Here is a 26,253-nt window from a genome sequence, read left to right as displayed (position 1 = left end):
CACAGCTGTGTGTGTTCTTAAAATCGTCCAGGATTGTGTTGCGCTGTTGTCTAAATATTTGAACCAAAACATAAAAACCTCTCGAGTTATTCACACGATTCACGTCTCGTTCCTCTTCTTCACCCGTGAGCACGGCGGCCGTGACCCGCCCGAGGTCCAGACCGCTGTAAAAGCAGCCGTAAAAGGAAATGGAGAAATGTGCAGGAATAAATCTGCTCAAAGCACTGTGACTGATAAAAGTTTATTAGAAGTGCTTTTGTGGAGTCTGGAGTCCTGAGCGCGCTCTCTCCACGCCTGGCTCCAGAAATCTGTCTTGGCAGAGCGTAAAGGCCCTCTGAGGCGGCGTCAGCGCCGCGTGACAGTAAAACCCTCCACAGAAACCAACGCTAATGGAATTCTCTTCAGCGAGGTGTCCCATACTGCCCATTCAGAGAAAGAGGAGGAAGCCCCTCCATCCCCCAACCCAGCGCTAAAGAATGCAGCACACCCCCAACAGCGCCTTTATGCTCAGAAGTACCATCGCCGGACGGTTATTTTCATTTACATTTGTATTTGAGGCGACGCGCGATGAGAGAGGTGGCAGATGAAGACTGAATTCCTCGAATAGCAGCAGAACAAGTGCACAGCGGGAAGGAAGCAGCGAGCGATATCACGGTAATCTCCGAGCGAGCGAGTCAGAGGGAAGTCCTGCGTGAAAGAGAGGCAGATGGATGGTGTTAGACGCTGATGGGAAACCACACTGACGAACACAGAGGAGCCCCTAAACGCTCCGTAATTATAAACCCTTTCCACTCCACAAAAAAGCCATTTTGTGCCCCTGAATGAAGCCTCCTGGGGGGCAGCTGTGGTGGGGGAGGGGGGTTCCTCTCCTGTGGCCATAAGTTTGTGGACATCTGAACACTGTTGGACTGGTCAGGTGGGGCTCGTGGCATTTTAGGGTGGCTGTCGATTAGAGGGGAAACAGTCCGGCCGTCACATACAAGCAGCACTTGGAGATGTTCGTATGATGGAGGTCTTCACCCTTTCAGTAGGTAGAGACATCCAGCAGAGGTGGGCGCAGGGAGGGCCGGCCATCTGCCGTGACCCGCTGAAGGTGAGGGGAAAGGGAATTAAGAGGCGGTCCTTCAGCCCGGGTCTGCAGGGATTCTTCGGGGTCATCTGATCTCGCACTGACGCTGAAGTTTGAAGTCTAATCTTGAAAGTGTCGAGTCTGAACCCAGAGGAGTGGAGCCTGACAGACATCACCGAACCACAGAGGTGCCATCAGGCGGCTAAACCTCCTCACCGCTGTAGCCATCAGTGCATGCTGGGAAATAAACTCACAATAAACACCTTCTTTCATAGAGTTTTCATGGTGTCATCACAAATGAGCCCCGTGTGTGTCCAGAAGCAACATGGAGGGGTTAAGCAGGTCTAAAAAGAGCTGACCTCTGACCTTTAAACCTAAACTTTGATCAGCCACTCGTACCAAAAGTGTGTGGACAGGTGTTGCAAAGGTTGTCGATTTCTGCTTCCCTGCAGAGCCCGTTAACCATTTTCAACAGAACGAATTATTATTGGTCATAATTTTAAGAAAATATCCGAGCGCAGTTTGTGCGACGGGCAGAACCTTTTCTCTTTGTTCTCCCCGCAGATTTCCCAACATGCCGCTCTCTGAAGAGGCTGGCACAGTTTTTGACATTGGCACAATTTTCAAGAAAGTACCAACCACACAAGAGACAGTTTGCAATTAAAATAAAAACTTTGCCAGTGTCATTAAAACTGAGATTTCTTTGTGCCCTTTGAAAGTTCTTCAAAGTTGTCTTCGGTAACAGGAATCAGTGTGAACATTGGGAAAGAAAGAGCCTCAAACAAGAAGCTTTAACCTTAAAGGAGAATAAATAAGAAGGAAGCGTTTGTGTACCTTACAGGCAGGACTCGGGGAACAGGGCGCCCTCGGCTCTTTATATTTCTCGAGTTTGCTTGTTGCGGTTTAGAAGTGTGCAGCGTGAATAATGAGGAAATTCTGTTTGTGCAATAAGACGTGGAGGTGACAGTTAACAGTCATGATTATTGGTTTCAAATGTCATGAGAGCTCAATATTGTGACAGTGTGAACTCCACACCGACAGCATTTAAAACAACACATGCCAGTGTTTTACAGTATAAATGGACCCGATTGTGCAGCCCTGTGTAGATTCACTGCTCGCTCCCATGACTGTTATATAATAAAAGGAGGTTAAACGCCTCAAGAATATTCCTATTCATCAGAACAAACCGGGGGCTGCCTATGGCTGAGCTTATCCTATTAAAGGCAGTCCAAAAATAAAATTACTTTTTTTAAATAGAAAGCCCTTTCACTAAATCCCCATAAAGGATTTAACTTGCCAAATCAGCCATTTGGTGGAACCTTTTATCCAAAGCGCCTTACAGGAGAACGAGTGCATGCGTTCGTAATGATGCCGACCCGACTGTGTCGGATCCACACAGGGTGGCCTTATTCATGCGTTATGGTCTAACCGCTTAGATAAACAACCCGTTTGTCTCTGAGACGCCTCAGCGATGGCACGATCTGATATCCTCGTGTTGGTGTTGTTCCCAGATCATCATGCTAAAGGTTGTTCCAGGTTCAACATTGCAAGTGACCAATCAAAATGTTGTGATGTCATACTTTTGCGACTTAGGGAAAAACCGGCGTAAAACAAAAAACTGTACTTAAGCTGCAAGAAACCGCCTTTGTCCGCCGATCAACGGACCCTAACCCTGACCAGGGGGGTCCCTAAAAACAACAAAAAAACAAGACAAGAGAGTCAAAAAGGAGAAAGAAAGACACAAAATCACGTAAAAACAGAAAAAGTAAAAAGAGAAGCCACGTATAATAAACACAGAAATAGAAGTACGAAATAAAGAAAAAAGAGGACGAAAAATAAACAACAAAGGACGGGATGTCAAACCAAGCAGGGGGTGCCATGAAAACAAAGAATATAAAGATATAAAAACAAATAAGAGAAGCAGAAAAACATGTAAGAGAAAGAGAGAAAAGAAATAAGAAAAAACAAGTGAGAAACTAAGAAAGAATTTTTGAAAAAACACAAACAGAAAACCTAAAAGTGGGAGGAGACAACACAAGTATAAAAGCCAAGAGAGGCACACAGAGAACAAACAGACAGAAACATATTGGGCCAGCCTGAGGAAGGCGAAACTACGCCGAAACGTCGCGAAGGCCCAATAAAGTGCACTAAACCCAAGATATGGGTAATTTTTTGAACCAGGGCAGGGACACCACCACCCAGCCCCATCAATGGCCCGTGCACGCCAGGCTACCAGCTTGCTGGTGGCCTGTTCCTTACTCACACCTAACCCTGACCCTTTAATAAACGCTAAGCAGAATTGATATTGTCCTTGCAACATTGGAATTTCATAAATGCACAAATGGGTTGGTGCGCAAAAGAATAACGTCACAATAATGTGATTGGTCACTTGCAATGTTGAACCTGGAACAACACCAACACGACGATATCAGATCATCCTCAGCGATGGGGTTCCAGCAGAAGCCATGTTGGGTTTTTGGAGCCGGAGGTGACCTCGCTTGGTTGAGAGGGTGGCGTGCTAAATTATCAGCAGGCTGCATCATAAAACTGTAAAAATGCAACGCATACACACTGATACCTGCTGAACAAAAAACACCAGAAAAACTCCCATCAGTGGGATGAAGGCTAGCACGCGCCGCCGGGCTGGCACAGACCTGTCCGTCAAAGTGGCCACGCCCATTGACTCCAGATGATGTTATAGCAAAAAAGGTTTGTACAGCTCACCTGTCTGAGGTGGACAAAGGTGGTCCTGCCCCAGTAAGGGTTTACTGGTTAGTCTTTGGGGACGCTCATATGGATCCTGCTGCTACTGCTGAACTGTGAGTTCATGGGTTTCAGACACGTGGCCGAGTTAAAAGCGTTACGTTTACAGTCTTTGACGGCGTTTTGGCCACTTTGGTCAGTGAGGACACAGCTGTCGCCCTGGTGGGCGTATACAGGTTAAAAAATGATGCTGTTGGCGATGCTTCCTCCATGGATCCGGACGCCAACTCAGCAAACAGTCAGCTCTCAGTCTTTTTTCTGGGACTTTAAAAGTAACAAAAGAACAAAATGAATGCTTGATTGTGAGTTTCGAGAGCCGTGACCTCCCCACGATCGGGATGTGGCGGCCGTGACGGCGTGACCTGTTTGTGGCTCAGGGATACTTGCCCGTGTTTTCCGGGTTATGGTGTGAGGTGTCGCGAAGCATAAACACTGCATCTCTCCCGTCATCACACGCAGGGTGAAGGCAGCTCTGTGACACCTTAAAACTTTCCTCCTCCTTCTTGTTTTTCCTGTCGCCGGCATCTGCGGTTAAATGAGTCGAAGCCGCAAGGCGGCGGCGGCGCTGTTGGCATGGACGGGCTGCGGTGACCTATATACGAGTGAACGTAAGTCTGTGTCGGAGTTCAGAGTCTCTCAGGCTTATAGCAGCTCATGACTGGATGGAGACGGCGCCGTGTTAGCTGAGGACACGCACACGTGAAGACACACGCCCACATATGGAGACGTTCATGCACGCGTACGCTCAGAAATACGTACACGTGACGCGAGGACACGGGAGGAGAAAGCAGCCGTTAGATACGACACAGACACTAGATCACGACGTATAGACACACAGACACACACGTGACGAGGACAGAAACTTGAACACACACAGATGCTAATTAAACGCACACACAGATGTACACACAGCGACTGTCTCATGCATGTTTTATTGACCCGGCTGCCTTTCTACACCTCCTCCGTCTCGCCTCCTCATCCCTCGCTTCCTCTCTCTATACCTCCCTTTTCATCTCTCGCTCCCTCTCTTCCTTTAATCTTCCTCTTTTGTTTTTTCCTCTTTCACCTCCTTTTGTCCTCCTCTGACCTCCCGGAGCAGAACAGATCAGCCTGACAGGCCGAAGGAGAAGCGGAAGAAGAGAATTCGCTTCCTCGCCTCCTTATCTCCTCATCTCCTCATCTCCTCCCTCCTCTTCCTCTCCATCCGCCTGCCCCTCTTGACCTCCTCTCTACACCTCCTCCTCCTCCTTGTCGCCTCCTCCTGACCTCTCCTCTCACTCCTGTTTTCTCGCTCTCCTCCTCCCTCCTGACCTCCCTCCTCTTCGCCACCCCACCCCTCCTCCACCCTTCCTCCTCTCCTCCTAATTAGCACCTGAGCGTACAGGCCTGGTTAATATTCGGCGGCGAGGCGCTGCGACGGCAGAAGGGCACCTCGCCGTCTCTCTCTCTCTCGCTCTCCCTCCCTCTCTCTCTCCTGCGCTGCTGTTGCTATGGTAACGCCATGGAAATGAAGCACAGCGCTCTCTATCTCTCTCCTAATTTTTTTTTTGCCCCCCCTCTCCACCCCTACCTGCCTCCCCTCTTCCTCCCCCTTCACTTTGTAATGAGTCACTGCATCCATTAAATTTTAGGATGGAAGGACAGCGGGGCGCTCGCGAGGGCAAAGCGGCGTGCTCCGAGGCAGAAAACTCAAATTTGAGGCGTTAAAAAAAACTTTTTATTTTTCCTCAAAATAAAAGAAAAAAGTGTGTGTGTGTGTGTGTAAAAACGTATAGTCATTGTGAGCTTTAATTATTTATCGGAGGCTCAGATGGATGTTTGCGATGAGTCGCTGCAACCAAGGACGCAGTTATTTTGTTGTTGATTTATTTATTTATTTAGCTGCTGACAGAGTTCACTGAACTGTGTGTGTGTGTGTGTGTGTGTGTGTCTGTGTGTGTGTGTGTGTGTGTCTGTGTGTGTGTGTGTGTGTCGGGGGTGTTTGGACCGAGGCCTTGGCCTTGATGAAGTTCTTTAAAGCTGCTAATTGTATTTCATTTATATTTCATGGTCGCGGGGGGGCCGACAGTTTGCTGTGGGAGAATTGATAGAATGTCAGGTGTGTGTGTGTGTGTGTGTGTGTGTGTGTGCTGCATTACTAAACCATGGCCGTGTGAAGCCGGTGGGTATTTGTGTGACTTTGTGTGTGCGTGTCCAGTCTGACAGCTGGAGGTCACGAGGATTTCGTATGTGTGTGTGAATCAGCATATTTGTGTGTCTCTTCATAGATATTCATACTGTGTGTGAGTCTGTGTGTGTCTGTGTGTGCGCGCGCAGGTGTGTGTACACTTTCTGCCATTTCACCAAAAACAACGCTCATTAAAACTCAAATTTTCCGACGTTTCCCTTCAGCCGAGCGGTGTCGCGCTTGTCGCTGATCTTAACCTCTGACCTCTGTAAACTCTGTTTCAGTGTGTGTGTGTGTGTGGCAGGAATACAGGCGTGTTTTCCTGTGTGATATTGTCAGCGTGGAGCGATAAGTCGGGCGTCTGCCTTTATTTATTTAAATGTCAGGCAGGCGCAGCTGAAATGAAGCTAATGTGAGAGTGGAATTAAAAGCACATCCAGGCTCCGTGAAGCCGCCGAGGCTGCAGATTTATAATGTCAGATTTACTGGTGTTTATATTTATATTAGAGGCGTCCAATCCCGAGGGGCGCCGCGCGGGTCGATCCGGGTGATCCTTCCTTTGCGGCTCTGTGGCTAACGGGGAAAATGACGCGTAATTAATGGCAACAGCCTCTAAATTTCTCCCCACAGAACCGATTGTCTTCCTCTTCTTCTCCTCTCGTTCAGTAGCTGCTGATCGTCGCCTCCACCTTATTGTCTTTGCTTTTTAAGACGAGCACAGAGCCACACATCAGCCGTCTCTAATTAGCAGTGACGCCGTAAGTTCGGCCGATGCAGCGCGAGGAAGCCCGGCTGTGGTCGGGGGGGAAGCGTCACTCGCACACGCGTCTCTGTGGTGTCAACAGCTCCTGACGGCAGCTTTTCCTGCTCGCGTTAATAATGCAACACTTATACTTTTATAAGGTCCGTCAGCATTTGGAGGAAAGGCTGAAACTCCACATGATGACAAGTTATTTTCAGAAGTCTCGTTTTGAATGAGGTGAAAGGTCAACAGAGAGTCGAGTGTTTTACAAACAAGTACTCTTAACCCTTTAAAGCCGGTCGGAGCAGCACGCTCTGTTTTGCGTAACTATTTTTAAATCCCGGTAGCTCTGCAACCACGTGAGCTAGCGCAATAATTTTTTTTGCATATGAAACCGGAGGAGTTGTACTTACATCTTATGCCATCAGCTTGTCCTCGGTCACAGTTTCCTTCCACATATAACTTTGCAAAAACTGCATAAAAAGCACTTGCAGCAACAAAAACATAATATTCCAGAAACACGCTTTGCCGATCCGATCAGCTGTTTGTAACACTTCCTACATTGGAATAGACGTCAGCGTGAACTATTGCATGTCCGCCATGACCTGCCCGAAACCGGAAGTGACGTCATTTTCGCGGAAATGTAGTTTTTTTTTTACCATCAGGGCCTCATGAGGCTATACTGGTGTTTTTAAAAGTTATCTTTGACTTCATGACTTTCTGTGTGGTTTCTGGGATGCTTAGGACTCATATTGCACTGCTGGAAATAGTTTATTTTGATGCATATGCTGCTTTTTTGCAAATTTGCATCATAATATTTATTTTCGTTTTTCCTGCAGTGTATAAAAATTGGTGTATTTCAAAAATAAAACTATGAAGACACTTAAAATAAATTTCCTGTGGTGGGAAACTATTTTGTGCAACTTTTTTGTATTTACAGTTTTGAGGGATAAGCCTCTTAAATTTCTCTAACTAGAAATATATGTTAAAAAAACAAAAATGATTTTCAATTTTTTTGTAGTTTATTGCACTTTTTTTGCAATTTATGTAATTACTATGCACTTAATGCAGACATATTATTAAAATTTAGGCTGTAATGGTTGTATTGATGTATAGCAACTTGAAATGCTCCCAAAAATGGCTCCACAGCATGTAAAAATATAATATAAGCTCTGGCGGACTTGGTTCTATGGTAGGTCTTAAAGGGTTAAATGAAGGAGTAGTGCATCAAAGTATACTTCAAGTACCAACAGTAAAAGTCTGTGTTTTGTAGTTTTTTGGTCATAATTATTGTTTTATCAGTGTAGACGCTGAAAATAATTCTGTTTATACAGATCGTTGTTATTCATACAGGAGCTGCTGTTAGATTTATATATGCAAACCTGAATAATAGTTTTATAATCTGCAGCGTGGAGCGAGTTTATTCCATTTAACTCACAACTACAATAACTCAGACATGCAGGACAAGGTGCAATATTTCCATCTGTGACAGTGGAGAGTACAGGACGGAGAAACTCCAACCAATCAGTTTCATTTATTATAGGTGTGTGTGTGCGGATCGATCTGTCTATTAGATATTATAATAATACTATGTTATTATAATATTGATGTAAATGCACAGAAAAAACTGCCAATATTAGAAATGAAGAAAAACATGAAGGTTATATATAAAGGTGGGGGGGTAAAACTGATCATTTAAATCAAATATTACAATTTTTTTCTTCTGTATGAACAATCATAAGAAATACTGATTATTGTTTTATTTTTTATTTGAAGGGATTCTCTGCTCCTGCATTTAAATCATATTTAATGAAAAATTGAGTGAAAAAGTAACTTTTTTGTAACAAACTGCAGCTAACAGCAGGTTTCCGACAGACTAACGTCAAACAGGATCCACAGGTTTGGTTTCATTGAGCTGGAATCGGTCGTATCAGCGAGCCGTGGGAGCTCACACACTGTAGGCGTGAGCTCAGCGGCGTGAGCTGCGTGCACAGACGCACGCCCTCAGGTCCACACTTCGGTCGGCTTGTTTGGTTTCTGCTGGTTTCTCTGTCTGCGCGTAGAAACAGCTGCGAGTTCGAGCTGAACGTCACATCTGGATGGGTCAGGGTAAAATCCGCTGCGATGGCGTGCAGAGGCAGAAGCACGAAAGAAACTTCTGGACCCGACTATCTGGAAAATAAATTCCACTAGAACCAAATTGATTTGGTTTCTATCCAGATGAATCATAATAGAAATAGACAGACGTTAATTAACCTCTTTATTGTTTTTCGAGCGCCACGGGGATAATTGCCTCGGCGTGGCAGAGGGAAAAAAGCCTGGTAGACCGAATGTGATGGATGATGTCAAAGCTTCCAGTAGAAATAATAACTTAAATATTGAAGCACAAACGAGCCGTGATTGGAAACGTTTATGACGACCGTTCCAAGTTTTGAAATATTTTTCTGGGTCTAACGAGCCGACTCTTCTTCTGGTTCTTCTTTTGTTCCTTTAAATAAATTCATTTATTCTTCAGTGATTGTTTTAGATTTGTTGACAGTCCCCCACGCTGCTCCTTATGCTTCCCAGAATTCCCACCGGGAATCAGAAATGAAAGTAAAACTGTTGTATTAAATTACCGCGGAGGCCCCGCTGACGTCACGTCAGGCAGAGAGTTGGCAGCTGAAGAGACGTTAGATCGGTGACGGAGGGATGAATAGATGGATCGATGTCATTCATGTTGAGCTCTCGAGGTCGACCTTGAGAGTTTGGCCGGCTCCGCGCACATCGCGGTCGCGTGACCGAGAGCGCCGTTCCAATCGCCCAGCCAATCACCCGAAACCCAAACCGCACTCAAGGTTCTCTGCCAATGAAAAGACGGCTTTGTTCTCATCAGCGCATCAAATTGCCTCATAAGATCCATCAGTCATTAAGTCTCCGCTTCCATTTAACGCTAATGCTTAACGGGCCTTTTGGCCTTGGGCCGCGCTTCTAAACATGGACCTTTTCAAAATAAAATGCGCTCAGTGCTGCTTTTCTGCTCCTGCAGGTTTTTAAACAGCCTTCTGAGTCTGAGGCACGAATGCTCGAATCAGATCCGCCATTTTCACTTAATTTTACTGTATTATTCAGTTTGATGAGGTCATGCGATTGGTCCGGTTTGTACCGTTTAACCTTTTTGATCCATGAGTCGTTTACTAGAGACATGCTGGACAAACTTTAGATGGATTTGACAGGATAAAAGTTCACATACATCTGCAGACTAAGTTTAAAACAGATTCCAGAGCCGCAGCTGTGCGTGGGCGTGGCTCTTCTTTGGGCTGATGTCCTGAACAATCAAAGGCATTCATATTGATGTAAGTAGAGGTTGTCAGCACTTTGTTCGAGTCGAGCAGCTGATGTTCTGAATGTTCAGCTTATTGGAAACGACATTAAAGCACAGACGTGTACTCTGTGCGCTCCTGAAACTAACCTTTATAAATAACGCACTTTGACCTTTGGCCTGAAAGTAACAAAGCAAAAATAAACGCTCATTTGACTCCGGCGCCGCTCTGGCCCACTTTGAGCCGGGGATTTTTGGTTTTATCACCAACTAACTAAGCCTTTCTGTAGGTTACACAATACAAACCAAACCAGAGCACCCGCAGTGAACTGGGTTTGGATCGAGGACATTGGTTAATAGGCTTGAGGTGACGAAACCTGTGTTTCATCAGCTTTACACGTCTTTATGGTCTGAAAACACAAAATTAGTGACTTTGAATTCTGAGCTTTAAAGTTCAGGATTTAACAAAGTGACCTGTTCGTGTTCGCTTCCAGCACTGGACGCTTGATGGGTGAGTCACAGTCTTTGTATTTTAGAGGTAGAACGTCCGCGGTTTACGTTTTTACCCGTAACGTTGCACCGCATTTACACGAAGTGGATTTCAAATGAAGCAAATAAGGATGTGCGGTCTCTCCAAACGCCACAGTACCAGAATGCATTGCATGCTGACAGATCCTGTGCAAACAGGCCATTACAGTTGAGCTTCACCGCCATCCCTCCGCCCGCCCGTCCGTCGGCGTTGTCAGTATGGCGGTACCTGATAAAACTGTGATTGTGTTTGATTTTGTTAGTGTCACCCAGACGTACTCGCAGCCCTGTTAGGACAGATTATCCTTCAGGCGGGAGTGCTGTTTTCCGTCTGTAATTTCATCATGTCAGTAATTCCTGCAGACTGCAGGTAGCGGCGAAACATCTTTTATTGCCTCTCCTGTAAAGGGGCCAGCTAAAATAACCTGAGGTAAAACTAGTCATGACGTCCTTTTAGTATGTTTCGCAGAACTCTTATATAACACAAGTGAGATTTGGATCTCTATAAGCTTAAGAGAAAGCTGCTGGAAATAGCCTGGCAGCTCTCAGAAGAGCTGGGTCATACTACCAGCTGTGTTAATGATGCATTAGCACCACGAGGTGCCCACACAAAGCCATCCTTTGATCAATCATTTAGCGTCCACACACACTTATGTTAAAACATACACACAGAGCTGGTGGTTTTTGTGCTGCATGATGACTGTGTGCCTGAGGGAGGAGGGTCACGGGGACTCTGAAACCAGGACGCTTTTAGTTTCTGAGCGCCGCCGCCGCCTTTAAAGCTCCAAACTTTCAGTCCCCGGTGGTTCTTTCAGCCGCCTCATTTGCATGTTCCTCGCCTGCCTGTTAGTCGCCGTACTTGGGAACACAGCGAGAGCGCCGGCTGCAGCGTCTTCCCAAAGGGACCATTAGCATGTCAGGTGTTTCAGATCTGCTGGCATGTCCTGATCAGTCGGCATCAGTGCTAACAGTGGCCTAATTAAGCTGATTGCTCTGACCACTGTGCAACCAGCTCTTACGTTACATATCAGAGCTTTTCCTCATTCTAACAATCGCACTTAACCAACAACTGGAAGTGTTGTGCTTGTCCTACCGCCGTCCCGCTGACCTGGACATGGTCGCATTAACCCTTTAAGACCTACCATAGAACCAAGTCCGCCAGAGCTTATATTATATGTTTACATGCTGTGGAGCCATTTTTGGGAGCATTTCAAGTTGCTATACATCAATACAACTGTTATAGCCCAGATTTTAATAATATGTCTGCATTAAGTGCATAGTAATTACATAAATTGCAAAAAAGTGCAATAAACTACAAAAAATATATTTAACATATATTTTTAGTTAGAGAAATTTAAGAGGCTTATCCCTCAAAACTGTAAATACAAAAAAGTTGCACAAAATAGTTTCCCACCACAGGAAATTTATTTTGAGTGTCTTCATAGTTTTATTTTTGAAATACACCAATTTTTATACACTGCAGGAAAAACAAAAATAAATATTATAATGCAAATTTGCAAAAAAGCAGCATATGCATCAAAATAAACTATTTCCAGCAGTGCAATATGAGTCCTAAGCATCCCAGAAACCACACAGAAAGTCATAAAGTCAAAGATAACTTTTAAAAACACCAGTATAGGCTCATGAGGCCCTGATGGTAAAAAAATACATTTCTGCAAAATGACGTCACTTCCGGTTTCGGGCAGGTCATGGTGGACATGCGATAGTTCGCGCTGATGGACGTAGGAAGTGTTACAAACAGCTGATCGGATCAGCAAAGCGTGTTTCTGGAATATTATGTTTTTGTTGCTGCAAGTGCTTTTTATGCAGTTTTTGCAAAGTTATATGTGGAAGGAAACTGTGACCGAGGACAAGCTGATGGCATAAGATGTAAGTACAACTCCTCCGGTTTCATATGCAAAAAAAATTATTGCGCTAGCTCACGTGGTTGCAGAGCTACAAGGATTTAAAAATAGTTACGCAAAACAGAGCGTGCCCGCTCCGACCGGCTTTAAAGGGTTAATCAACAACCAGAGGGAGAAACCTACGCGCAGGATCAAACCGGTATCAGACAACTTCAGGCCTGCAGTCACAGCAGGACATGAGGTTTCCTCTGATTCGTTTTCACCTCCTGATGATGGTTTTATCCCATCAACAGCTTTCCAAACAAAATAAAACCAGTAAAGAGAATCTAACAGTAACTTTACATCATAAAACCCTGAAAACTCCCACAGGGTCCAGAAGACTCTCATAGATTCTTATTACAAATAAAACAGAAGCATCGTGACCTGATTCGGCCTATAACAGTTCATGTTAGTGTGAGGGTCACATCTGTGAGGGCCTCAGTAATGCTGAACGATAGATGCAGTTTGCAGGAAACATGAACGCTGTGTATTCTGCACGTGCTCCAGCTGTGGGGTTAACCCGAGCTGCCGCGCGCCGTGGGTTACAGAACAGGAAGTATGATTTCCATTTCCCACTTTGCTTCGTTTTGAAGCACACGAGTCACACTTTGTTTGATGTTTTGGAGACCATCCATCCACCCCGGCCTCCTCGTTCATCAGTCACACTGCCATCATGATTACTGTAGCAGATTATAGTTTTTAATATACTGCAGCAGGTTTCACCTCCTGAACTTTTGGGTGTTTTTATGCTGTCGTCTCATTAGAAATGAGCCTTTTTGTTTCTGGAGGTCGTTCTGAAAAGTTTTATATATTTTTGTCTAAAAACTCATTTTATCAACTAAACTGAAAACATTGGATGATCTGATATCGTCGTGTTGGTGTTGTTCCCAGATCATGAAAATGTTGTTCCAGGTTCAACATTGCAAGTGACCAATCACATTATTGTCACGTTATTCTTTTGCGCACCAACCCATTCGTGCATTTATGAAATTCCAATGTTGCAAGGACAATATCAATTCTGCTTAGCGTTTATTAAAGGGTCAGGGTTAGGGTCCGTTGATCAGCGGACAAAGGCGGTTTGTCGCAGCTTAAGTACAGTTTTTTGTTTTACGCCGGTTTTTCCCGAAGTCGCAAAAGTATGACATCACAACATTCTGATTGGTCACCTGCAATGTTGATCCTGGAACAACCTTTAGCATGATGATCTGGGAACGACACCAACACGAGGATATCAGATCGTGCAAAAACATTAGAGGTTGATCTTTGGTTTGTGAAGAGGAGCTGTACTTGGAGACGTCTCCGCGCCTCATCCTCATGTCGGCTCACGTGTTACAAACGGCTTCTTTGCTGCTTTGGGGGAAGAAAAAGTCATCTGAGCGAGTCCCCGAAGTCTGTTTTGGTCTCGTTATGAATTACAAGCTGCCAGGCCAGCCCTACAGTAGTTTAGATCCCCGCTGATGACAAGACGCCTGCCGGTTCAGTTTGTTTGCAGCTGAGCTTCCTCTGTGCCAAAATGTACATCGCCTCCCTCCCCACGAGCCCTCGCCCCCTCCAGTTTGCCCTTGTTCCAGTAAAACGTCTTTAACCCCTCCTATTAGCACACTGGGCTCCTTCCAATCTGCCTTTCGTCCTCCTAATTTGTCATTTCATTTCCCAAGATATCTCCTCATTATCTTCTCTTTCCTCGCCGACTTGTTTTATGGCTTCCTCGACACCCTTTTCTCTCCAGCACGCCCTTCGCCGCCTCGACCTGCGAGCTGCGACGCAGTCAGTTAGATGGATGGATACAGTTTGCAGTTAGACTGACGGTTTGCCCTTGACGGAGGTGAAAATCAGATCTTTTTTCCCCCGAACCCTGCTTCACCCCACCGATCGAGTTACTTGGGTGTCACTTTCAGAGGAGAGTTGTGTGTCGTGGTGTTTAAACGCTGGGAATCCTGGGAGACTTTGTTGCCTCCGTCTAAAATTGATACTCTAATGTGCACCAATTAAAGGAGGGAACAAAGGTTTGCTTGTTTTTGATTGAGGAAAAACTCACCTGCCTCTCAAAAGGACAATTTGCCGCTTCCTGCAATTTGCAAATCACTGTTGTCACTGCTGCAGTTTTATTATTTCCTCAATAATTACGAAGCACTGCCGTGCTCCAAACAATCCCCTGCACACAAATACTGTACGAGTAATTACAAGCATGCACGGAGGCGAGCTCAGCCCAATAAAATGGGACGCAGCCAAGCGGCATATGACTCCCCTCGTCAGAAGTTGGCCCGGAGTCCTCGAGGCCGACCCAGTGATGCAGCAAAACATGACACTGCTGAGCTCTTTTTTTTTACTTTTCTTTTTTCTTTTTTGCGAGCTGGCAGCCGCAGCGCTCTTCCTCGTCGACGGGAAGCGAGGCTGCCATCGCTGCTCGGATGAAAAGCTCGGGCCTGCAGCTCCGTCTGCCTCTACGCTTCTTACTTTCCCTCGTCCAATCTGTTTTCTCCAGCTCTGTTTTCCCTCTCTGTCGCCCCTTTTCTCTCCTTCCATCCGTCTCATTTCTCTCTCCTCCCACACTCTCGTGTCCTTTCTCTCAACCTCTTTACTGCTGAGCACTCACGCTTTCTTCCCTTCTTTTGTGTTTTTGGCTCCTACACACTCGTCTTCCTATACATGCACTCCCTGCTCTGTTCTCTCCAACTCCTCCCACACTCTTCTTTTTGTTTTATCTCCTTTACCGGCTCCCTCCCTCTTTTCCCACTTCACCTCTGGCAGCAGCTGGGTCTCTGGCCAAGTATTTTAAGCAAACGCACAAGGAGAGAGGATCTGAAAGGAGATTGAAGTATTTGCTAGAATTTGGCCCGTATTAGGGCTGCGTATTGATTGCTTTATTGGGTTATTAGTGCACCGTTTCCTGGAGTGCCTTTTAAGAGCAGCTTAACTCCCGTTTTAGCGTAAACGCGCACCTGGGCATCTCTAAAAGCTGTGATCAGCTGCTTCCTCTCACAGGTTAGGGTGGACGATGCTGCAGCGGGTTATCCTCCATGTCTGGAAATGTGGGTGTGGCTCAGATTGGAGCGTTGCAGCTTGTGTGGGTGTAAAGAGCAACAGAGCGTTTCTGCAGCCTCTCTGTGAAGGTTACTGGATGCATTTCTGCGTTAAACTATAAAATCTTAATTTAATGGACACAAAGTGTTTAATCGAGCCTCATTATTAAATAACATATAACTGCAACTCGCCTTTAAAGCAGGGGTGAGCTGGCTGGGTCAGTAAAACGATGCAAATATTCCAAATTTTTCCCGTTGAGCGTGAATAAATGTGTCTCCTGAAGCGGAGCCAAGATTTTATAAAAGCTGGAAGCAGGTGAAAAACAACCGCTGCCACGCTCGGTTTAAAATTAGCCAGACAACAGGTTGTTGGATTATTTTTCTCATTTAATGAGCATTTCATTAACAAACAGATGACGAACGGCACGAGATGTCTTTAGAAAACGTTTCTCAGCCTCATTAAACTCACGTTGCAGTTTGGGATCCTGTGAAACGCTCAGATACGTCCACGAGGCCTGAACCGGACACTTCAGCGTGTCTCTTCCGTGCCCCACGCCAAACTTTTGTATGGTTATGTTTTTACATCCTTCACTGCATCTTCCCGTCAGCTGCAGGGTCGGTGGTTCAGTCGTCATTGGTGCCGCACGGCGTGACGGTCCTGGGTTTGAGTCCCGGCTGAGGCTCCTCGTGCCTGTGTGGGTTTCTCTTCACAGGGTAAACTCTGTGGATGTGTGGGCGGAGATGGCTGGTAGAGAAGCAGGAAGTAAATGGTGATGTGGCGTTCGGCTCGTTTCCAGCTCCGTGTTTTCAGTCTCAGACTGAGCCACGTCTCTTACGCTGGGACCTGGTGCAGCGCTTTGGTCCATTAAGCTAATATTCTTCTGATTGGGCGCCCCTCTTAAACGGTGGGTGGGGCTTCTGTGGCTAAGATGACCATATTAGAAATCCTCACACAGACTTCACCGACACAGATTTAAATCGGGAGAAGCAGAACGGCCTGCCCTTTACTCCTATCAGAGTCATTTTTAAATAATTTCCAAGTGAAACTTTTTAAACTTGTGAACTCTCCGGTTCTCTGGCGCTGCAGGCTACAGGTCCTCACAGGCCGCTCTGGTTACCCAGTAACCGAGACCTGACCCAGGGACCTGAGTTGGGCTGGCTCCAAAACCATATTGAGTCTAATCAGGTTGCGCGGGGTCGGGTCATGCTGCGCTGCAGCAGGTATTAGAGGCAGCCGGAGAGAGGAGGTGGACTCTGGATTGCATCTATTCGCCCCGCGGTGCGTTCGGTTCTTTCAAGCGAGGTTTGGGACTGAAATTTTGAACTCCTCGAGGCGAGCGCGTCGGACACGTTTGGGTTCGCCGTCGAGTCGTTTTTTATGAATTGATTGTCTGTGTTTTTATGCTCGTTGTTTGAGGAAACGCCATTAGCCGAAGCGTGCAATAAGCAGCAATGTAAATGCATGAGATTTATAATAACATAGGATTAGTTCAGTCTCATTGCACAGTGCAACAATTCAAACGGGCTCTGGATACTCTGCAGCTATAAAATGTGTCTCCCGCGCAGGCGATGAGAAGCTGATCAAGGCTGCGAGAGCATGAAATATGTCCAGCATTAAGTGACACATGGGACAAATAACAGCTTGCCCAATACTAATTAAGTGTTGAAGTACCCATTTTTTTCCCTGGCAAATGTGTTTTTCCCCCAACTGATTGGGGCACCTTTTCAAAGCGTCAACTTTCCTGATAGAAAGTGCACCAAAACCTCATTTTATTATCCGTTAAAATTTTACTGTCAAATGGAAATGTTTTGGTCGTCCTCTCATCTCTCTCGTTCTCTTCATCTGCTTTCGATTGTGCCTCTTACTCTCTGTTCCTCTGCTCTCTGCTTATCTTTCCCCGTCTCCCTTTTTCTTCCTCCTGAAACACTCTGTTGTCCCTTTCCTCTCCTCCTCCTCCTTTATGTTTATCTGCGTTCTTTTCTCGCTCTTCTTCTCCTCCATTCTTTCGCCGTCGTCTCTCTCTTTCTGTCTGCCAGGCCATGGCCTAGTTAAAACGTCTTCTGCTTTGTGCCTGTTCTCTTTCATTAGCTTGGAAGTTTTCAGACTCTCCCTTCTTTCTTTTTCCCCTTATCTCTGCGCGCCTTCGCCACTCTCTCTCCTCTCTCTCCTCCCATTTACCTGCTTTTTTCCTTTTGTCCTCCTTTTATTATTGCACTCTTCTGTATTTATTCACACCTATCTTCCTCTCTCTCCCCGTCTGTTTTTACCTCACTCTCTCCGATCCATTGTGTGGATGATAGCTGTCAGGAGATCTCATCACTGAGTCTCTCTTATTACATGATTACAGGGTAATTATCCTGTGAAGTTGTCTTTGCCCGAATCTATGAAAGGCGCTTAATGTCTTTTTAATGGGGTTTGGAGTTTGGAGACTTTTTTTTGTCTTTTGTAGTTGCCGTGGACGTCTTCAATTTATCGCATTTACATGTGATTGGCCTGGAACGGCGTGTCCTGATTAAGTGGCACTCTGATTCATCATAATTTCGAGCGTGGCGTCTCGAGTTGTCAGCCGGACTTCCTTTATTTTTAACTTCTGGTGTTGTCAGCAAACGCTGTCGCCTGCCAGGGCCTGATTAGACCGGACCCGACGGAGCCGGTGCGATGCTAAGATGAGCGCCAACAGACCTGACAGACCTGGCTCGGACATTACAGGAAAGGAGACGCAAAATATCACGTCGCTAATTAAGCTTGGAACCTCCCATCTTTGGATGGGGAGTTACAAAATGATCAGATCTGCTCCAGAGGGTTTCGCCATGACTTGTGGGCAGTAAAAATGGCTGACTTTGTTTCCCTAACATGTTTATAGGTACTCTGTAGCCTTCCTACGGGAATGCTTGAAATTATTAGCCTAGCAGAGCCTGCGAGAAGCATCTAGAGGTCAGTAGAGTAATAATTACTCTCTCTAGTAACCATAGGAGCAAGTAGTAAGTCCCTGTTTAGATTACAGATGTATGGGGACAATCAACATCTAGGCCTGATAGTGCCATAAACCTGCCTTCTTTCTTTTGGCCCACAGGGGGCGACTCCTCTAGTCTGTGGCCCTCGGCTCACTTGATCTGCGGCCTCGGTAACACTTTCCTGATGAGTTTGTGGTCTCCGGCGCTAGTTTCACGTCTCGCTGAACAAACATTAACCTCGTAAAGTTTTTGTCCCATTCCAGTAACAACTTAAAGCAGGTGGGCCTACCGTCTGACTGTCAGGTGTGTGGCCACGGCGAACATTAAGACCGGACTTTACTAACCGATAGGTGACTACATCCACGCATGTTAGAGAAAACACTAGCACGGACCGTTCCAGGTTCTCCATGTGCAAAAAAGCAAATAAAATGTTTTCCCGTCCTTCCCATGGCTGGACTTAATTTTCTTTGTGTAAGCTTTCATCAGTCTGCTTGTTTTGGGACTTTGTGGTGATAGTTTTTAAGTTTAGCCTTGGCAGATTCACAGTGACAGCTTTCCCAGCTCTCCTGATAACTATTGATGAAGACTTGACTTTAGAAAAGGGTCTGGCCTTTAGTGCTGAACTTTGAAACCTGGAGCCAGTCTATGGACTACACCGTTCTAGATAGAGTCTGTTCACGGTCGACAAATCCAGAAACCTGTTGTGTGTTTAAACGACCCGTCATCAGCATAAACAGCTGATTTGACGCTGGTAGGCAGCGTCTCTGGTTTGGTAATCTTGTTCGATACGTTCTGTTTGCGGTGCTGACTTTGTGGGTTTAGCTCGGTCTGGCAACAACAGTTATATAGTTAATATAAGATGATGCAACCAATTAAAACTTTGGTTCAGAGGACATTTTTCACTGTGCACTCGGCCAGTTTCAAACTTTAGTTGAGGTGTCCGTATTTTAGCCACTGGGGATCTGGACAGCAGGCGGTAACGCTGATGTTTGAGCCGTTTCCAGTTCATGGCAGGTCTGTTCGGACCAACCAGAGCAGCTGAGGGTGAAAGTTTGGATAGTTTTTCAGACCTTGGCACAGTAGCTGCACTTCCTGAGAAGAAACAGTGAATTGAACGGATGATCTTGGAACATGCAGTCCTTTAGAAATGACTCCAAGATATCCCTGACTTATCTAAGCTCCCCAGATTTTCACATGTCGCCGTGCATCGGTCAGTCGAACGATTTCCCTTTATGTGTTGGCACAGAGAATCCACCGTGGCTGGTTAGAGTGGGTGTATAAATGTTCTTAACCTCGTATATATTATTTTCACCCTGTGTTTATTTCAGGAAATCTAAAATAAATTAAAACTTTTTCACTAAATTATTGAGTTTGTTTCTTTTTCTCATAATCTTAGAGGTTGTGAAATAATTCAGCTGCAGAAAAAGTTCTCAGAAATTGTGAAATATGAAAGCCCAGCATTACTAAAACATTCATGTCCAAGATGATAAACTTTTGATTAAAACTGTATCCCTATAAGTGATTCTCTCCACTTTTTTCCTGTTCCTGTGCTGATTTCACCTTGCTCAAACAAAGGATGTTTCATCAAAAAGGCTTGTTTACCAAAGTGCAGATTATCTAGTTTTCCCCTCTTTCTTTCATTGCCCATCATGCACTTTCCCTGTTGTTTATCCTGCTTGGAGTGAACATCAGACACAAACATTTTTGTAGTGACGTCTTTCTCTCTCCGACATGTTTTTCTCAGATTTTTAGCCCTTTCTAAGTGGCTTCCTCACAGCTCACTGAACACAAACAGTATTAATGTGTCGTTTTCTCTCTTTGTCTTCGTCCCCACGCAGCTTGAACGCCGCTGCTGTCTGTGATGCCCTCCCATGACGCCGAGGTCGGTAGCTGACACTGCCAGTGAGCGGGAGACGCCACTGCACAACCGGTCCTGGGCCAGCGCCGTCAGCCGGTTCTCGCCCTCCCTCTCACACACTGGAGACTCCACATCCAACCGCCTACCACTTTCCACAACCACCTGCTCCGTTCCGCCCCAGTAAGGACCCCCCAACGCAGACACGCTGACGTCCTCGACCAGCACCAGCAGCAGCAGCAGCCAAAAACAATATCGTCAACACAATCAGCAACACCAGCACCACCATCATCACCAGCAGCAGCAGCAGCAGCCGCAATCATGTCCAGTCGTAGAAAGTCCTCCACCCCCTGCATGGTCCGGGTCATCAGCGACCTGCCTGATGAACAAGATGACCCGGAGGAGGTGATGGACATGGAAATATTGGCAAGCAAAGATGTGAGAGAAAATGAACCACCTGAATCTGCGAAAAAGAGTCAAAACCTCATGAAGGATAATGGAGATAATCCAGACCGGAAGGCATTTCCAAAACACTTAGACAAAGAGCAGCAGTCTGGATGTGAAGATCACCCCCCTGTCATCGAAGATGTAGAAGCCAGAGGGGGGAAGGACAAAGAAGCACCAGAATCAGACCCGGTGTCCCAGAAGAAGCAGGGAAGAGGTTACGAGTGCAAATACTGCCCGTTTTCGACGCAGAACCTGAATGACTTCAAAGAACACGTGGACTCGAGCCATCCTAACGTCATTCTAAATCCTCTGTACCTCTGTGCTGTCTGCAACTTCAACACCAAGAAGTTTGACTCGCTCACAGAGCACAACGAGAGCCGGCACCCAGGTGAGACGAACTTCAAGTTCAAGAGGATAAAAATGAACAATCAGACTATCTTAGAGCAGACAATCGAAGGCAAGGACAATTCAGCTGAATGCGACGTGACAAATGAAAAAGGTGAAAGCCACAGTAGCTCTGTGTTTCCACCTTGCATATCTACCACAGTGAAGTCTCCGGGTAGTGTGCACACGCTCTTTGGAGGGAGCGAACTGAAAAGCCAGCTGGACGGTTTGATCCAGAAGGACCAAATCACAGCAGTGAACATCAACGGAACAGTCATCATCCCTGAACCCACCATCGTCCAAGGGCTCTCCCATGTCACCCCAATGCTCCAGCGTCCACCCAACTTTAACTCTGTACCAAAAATAGCCGTTCCCTTGAACACCACCAAATATAACCCTTCTTTAGACAACAACCTGACGCTGATGGCCTCCTTTAATAAATTCCCATACCCAACGCATGCTGAGCTGTCATGGCTTACAGCTGCCTCCAAGCACCCGGAGGAACAGATCAAAGTCTGGTTCACTACCCAGCGGCTGAAGCAAGGTATCACTTGGTCCCCGGAAGAGGTGGAGGAAGCCAGGAAGAAAATGTTTAATGGCTCCATCCCTCCTGCTCATCACACGTTCACCGTCTTGCCTACAAGCCCCATCTCTCAGCCGTCTGCCAAAGTCTCACAGCAGCCCATCGTCCACACGACAGTCGAGCATCTCAGTCACGTCCGGACGACTGCGCCCAATGGGCTAACTGTAGTCACCACAAACTCCCCGGCAGGCTCTAGCCACTCCCTTAAGCGACCCCTGCCGACACAGCTGTCAACAGTGTTTGAGTCCAAGCGACCCATCATGGCAGTGGCGCCCCACTCTGGTGACCCTAAAGACAAGGTCCTAATGGCTCCTCCCCCACCACCTCCTCCCCCAAAAGGCCGCCTCCCAATGGCTCCACCTCTTGTTCCCATGGAGATGAAAAGACCTGTAGCAGTTCCTCTGGTTACCACAGAGATGAAGAGGTCATCCGCTGCTGTGCCTTTAATGCCACCGCCTCCATCGTTGTCATCATCATCTTTGTCTTCCAAAGGGAAGATTCTCTCGGCGTCAGGAAATCCCAAAACAAAGCCGGTGGTGTCTCTGCCCTCCATAGTCTTTCCAGAGTCGTTAACAAGGCCAATGATTGCCCCCCCACCGATCTCTGTCTCTCCGTTCAGAAACAGTTTACTTGTTCCCCGTACCGTGCCCGTCCCTTCCAAAGAAAAACACCCCAGTTCTCACAATTTGCCAGCTTCTGATTTAAATTTGCCGAACTCCCCTCCGCTCATTACTTCACAGGTAAGGAGGCCGACAATTATCCAGTCCATCCGTGCTCCGGCTAAAGCTCCATCCCAGATTTCAGCGTTCTCCTTGGATGGCAAGAAATTAAAAGAGCAGCAAGGAGTGGAGCTGAAAGCCAGCTACCCCAGAGGAGACACGGTAGTCAGTCCTCTGCCAGAGGCCAATGGAACGTCTCGAATGGACGGGAAATGGCCCTATGATCCGACCTCTCCTGGTCACAATAATGGAATCTTACATTTGGACGGTGGGGACATCCCAGCAGTACCAAAACCAGATTTTCAACATAAGTCCTCGGTGCTGACCCAGTTCCCCTTGCTGGAGAGGATGAAAGGAAAAACGGCAAAACAACTGAAGATCTTGGAGGAGAACTTCTTGCGGAACAGCTTTCCTACACACAGCGACGTGGATAATCTGTCGGCCATAACCCGCCTGTCTCATCAGGAAATCGACAGCTGGTTTGCAGAGCGCCGCGCGCTTCGTGACAACCTGGAGCAAGCCCTTCTGAACTCCATGGGCACTAAAAGGATGGGCGGCAATGGCATTGGTGCCATCACTGAGAAACAGCTACATCAGCACCAAGCACTGCAACTGAATGGGATTCACAAACCAAGCACCGGTGTAGGCCTCCTTAAAAGCTCTCCACCAACTTCACACCCCCTGTCCATGATTGCTCCTGGCACCATTGCACCTTCCGTCCCCAATCTGAATTCCTGCTCAGTGCCTCCAGACGGCCGATCCCTGGCGCTCCTCAAGGACGATTTTGCTCAAACGCGGTGGCCTTCCCCTGAGGAGTTCAGCCAGCTGGAGGGTCGGACAGGACTGGCTCGCGGAGAACTGGCCCGCTGGTTCACCGATAGTCGGCTGCAGAGCGGCAGCATGGACTTGGCAGAACTTTTTCACAACAATGGCGTGAATGGAGGACAGGGGCTGCCTATGTGTTCCCCTGAAAACGTTCCACCCAGCATCATCCAGCGCTGTCAGGAAGGAGCCGTAACAAACAACAACAGTAAGGTGCTGGAGGTTGAGATGGGCTGGCTGATGGACCAGCGCACCAGCCTCAACAATCAACAGCACGATGAGCTCCAAGACCAGTTTGCTGGCAGGTACTTAATCCACAGTTCTTTACTTTGACATGTTTTCTATTTAGCAGACTGTTTAGCAGACATACACAGAATATAAAGTGGTTTTCCTCATACAGTCCAAGAGATGGCCTTATGGGTAGGGTTAACTAGGTTTTAGCCACATGCTAAACAATCATAGATTCAGAAATGAGAAGATGTTTGCTTTTAAAAGTTCTTTTAAATTATATTGTAAGAGTTCCATTTGGGTTTGCCAAATAGGTCAAATAAATAATTGAAAGGCAAGCTGTTGTTAGCGATTAGCCTCTTAGTCACCTCCAGACCTGGACCACTACAGACACATCCATGGTTATGGTAGGGTTTTATTTTAACCTCATGCTGAATAGGCAAATTTTCGGAAACCTAAGTTAAAAACGTTAGAAGATTTTTTATGAAAAGCATTTTCATTTGCTGTGGATGTCAACCTTATGAGGTATCTTCTAAGTACCGCTAATTTTGAAAGTTGAAACTTTACCAGCTAAGAGTCCATGGTTTATTTCCCCTTGACGACTTTCGGTTCACGTTTTGCTGGATAGTAAGTTTCAATCCACTGGTAGCCACTGGTCGTAAGTGGAAAGGTATGTATTTTGCAAGCATTCGCGAGGGTTTGGTGGAATATGCTAGCATCAAATTGGTCACAAAGAGGTCCACAGTGCTGCACTGAAAACCTCCTTAGAATTGTTTTGGTCTCTAACAGGTTGCTGCAGTTGTCTGTAATTTGTATGGAAGCCACAGACTTGTCTGTAAACATTTACCAGTTGGTGGCTTCCATACAGACCGGCCTGCAGGCCTGTGTAATGAATGTCGAAACCCTTTGGGTTTCTGTAGGGTGGCTGTAGCTCAGGTGGCAGAGCAGGTCAGCCACTAATCAGAAGGTCGGTGGTTCGATCCCAGGCTGCCTCCTGGCTGCATGCCAAATATCCTTGGGCAAGATACTAACCCCATATTTGCCTACTGGTGGTGGTCAGAGGGCCCGGTGGCGCCTGTGTCTGGCAGCCTCGCCTCTGTCAGTGCGCCCCAGGGCAGCTGTGGCTACAATTTAGCTGCCATCCCCAGTGTGTGAATGTGTGTGTGAATGGGTGACTGAATGTAGTGTAAAGCGCTTTGGGGTCCTTAAGGACTAGAAAAGCGCTATACAAATGCAGGCCATTTACTTTGTTTAACCAGACATGCAGGCAGATAAAATTACTGTGAAATGTTTACGATTACATTTTTACATAAAGCAAACAATCAGAATAAAGAAAACTAAACTGTTAATGGAATTTAAGCTGCATGTCATTCTCCATTTATCTGCCCTCGTTTGATCTACAAGAAGATTTTAAAGGTTTTAAAGCGGAGTGATGGCTATCATGATTCAAGATCAACAAGTTAATCAAGACATCAATACGAGTCTGTGAAAACACAAAGAAGGAAACGCTCAGTCTCAGCCCGGTGTGTCGATCAGAGATGTGATTTAAGGTTTCAGTCTTACATTTGAGAAGCGCTTTGATTCGGTGCCCTGCGAACGAGAACAGGATGAAGATATAATGTGGAAGTTTTTCTGCTTTTGCTGTTTTACTGAAATGTTTTTAAAAGCAGTGTAGTGAAGGACTCTTACAATGCTGCGTAAGTATATGTAAAGTGACTGAATAATTTGCCACAATTGGCAGAGAAACAGCAAATTAAGCCCTGAAATCACGGATACGTAGTCCTACACTGACAGCTGCTGACAGCCCTCTATAATTCCCCCGTTTCTCAGTGTGACCACCTCCTTTATTATGTAGATGAAATGATAGAAATGAATATAATTTTTCATAAAGAGTCGAGTCAATCTTATTCCTATATCCCAGTCACCAAATTCCACCTCGCTCCTTCGCGTCTCCTCGATAATTCGTGCAGTCAGTGTTTACCGAACTGCACCCCTGGTACTTTCAGCACCGTTTTCTACCCACTGGCACCTTTTGTGGTGACCTGTGCAGCCAAAGTAAATTTGCGCTTCCCCTCGGCGGGCTTGTGCTGCTGTTTTCTAGTTGCCACATTAACATTGTTTTCAGGACATTAACCTACAAATCGACATGACTCTATTTAGTCTGCCTCTCCTTCAAGGAGCTTGGGACATGTTTGGCCAAATAACACAGCCATTACGTTGGAAACCAATATCTCCACTATAATTTGGGCAAGCCTTTTATTCTTCCCGTGAGCCTGCTCTGGGTTTCTGGCTCAGCCTTTGAAAACACCGCGGCGTGAACCTGCACTGACAGCACACTCGAATCCTTCTGGCTGCTGTTTATTTCATAAACTCTGCAACAAAGCGCGCCGCGTGACGTGCGATGTACGGCCCAACAATGCAGAGCGATAAAGGAAACTGTCAGCGGCGCTCAGATGGGAGTTCGGGGTTAATCGTGTCCTTTTATTTGCCGATGTAAAGCCTGATTTAAAGCACGAACGCGCAGCTCGTCTCTGTGTTCCCGTGGCTGTGACAGAGGCTCGTCATGTGTGGGTTCGCTCTGTTTCCACAGAATTTCCTCCTTCAGTTTTAAATTATTGCGGTGATTAGTTTCTCCTCGTTATAATTAAAAACGCTCCACTTATGACCCACTCGCGTTAAATATGATTGTGCGCAATCACCTCAGTGGCATCTCAAAAAACCTGATTGACAGCTCTTGTTGGTGCTGAAGGACAAACGACTGGT

The 26,253-nt window shown here is 46.3% G+C and overlaps 1 protein-coding gene across 4 annotated transcripts in view; it reads left to right on the top strand.

Moving 5' to 3' along the window:
• Nucleotides 1-26,253, top strand: part of LOC102785092 (zinc fingers and homeoboxes protein 2-like) — a 130,663-nt gene that overhangs the window by 93,706 nt on the left and 10,704 nt on the right. For all 4 annotated transcript variants that reach the window (XM_087835588.1, XM_087835591.1, XM_087835590.1 and 1 more), the window contains one exon: nucleotides 20,291-23,567. In XM_087835588.1, the coding sequence (XP_087691714.1) occupies nucleotides 20,629-23,567 (2,939 nt within the window). In that variant the 5' untranslated portion in view covers nucleotides 20,291-20,628. The remainder of the gene's footprint in view (nucleotides 1-20,290; nucleotides 23,568-26,253) is intronic.

The sequence above is a fragment of the Neolamprologus brichardi genome, chromosome 22 (genome assembly GCF_056152115.1).
Source record: "Neolamprologus brichardi isolate AB-2024 chromosome 22, ASM5615211v1, whole genome shotgun sequence".
NCBI classification, from domain to species: Eukaryota; Metazoa; Chordata; class Actinopteri; order Cichliformes; family Cichlidae; genus Neolamprologus; species Neolamprologus brichardi.
Note: the sequence above shows the minus strand (reverse complement) of the source record. Positions and strands in the feature narration are given on the sequence as shown.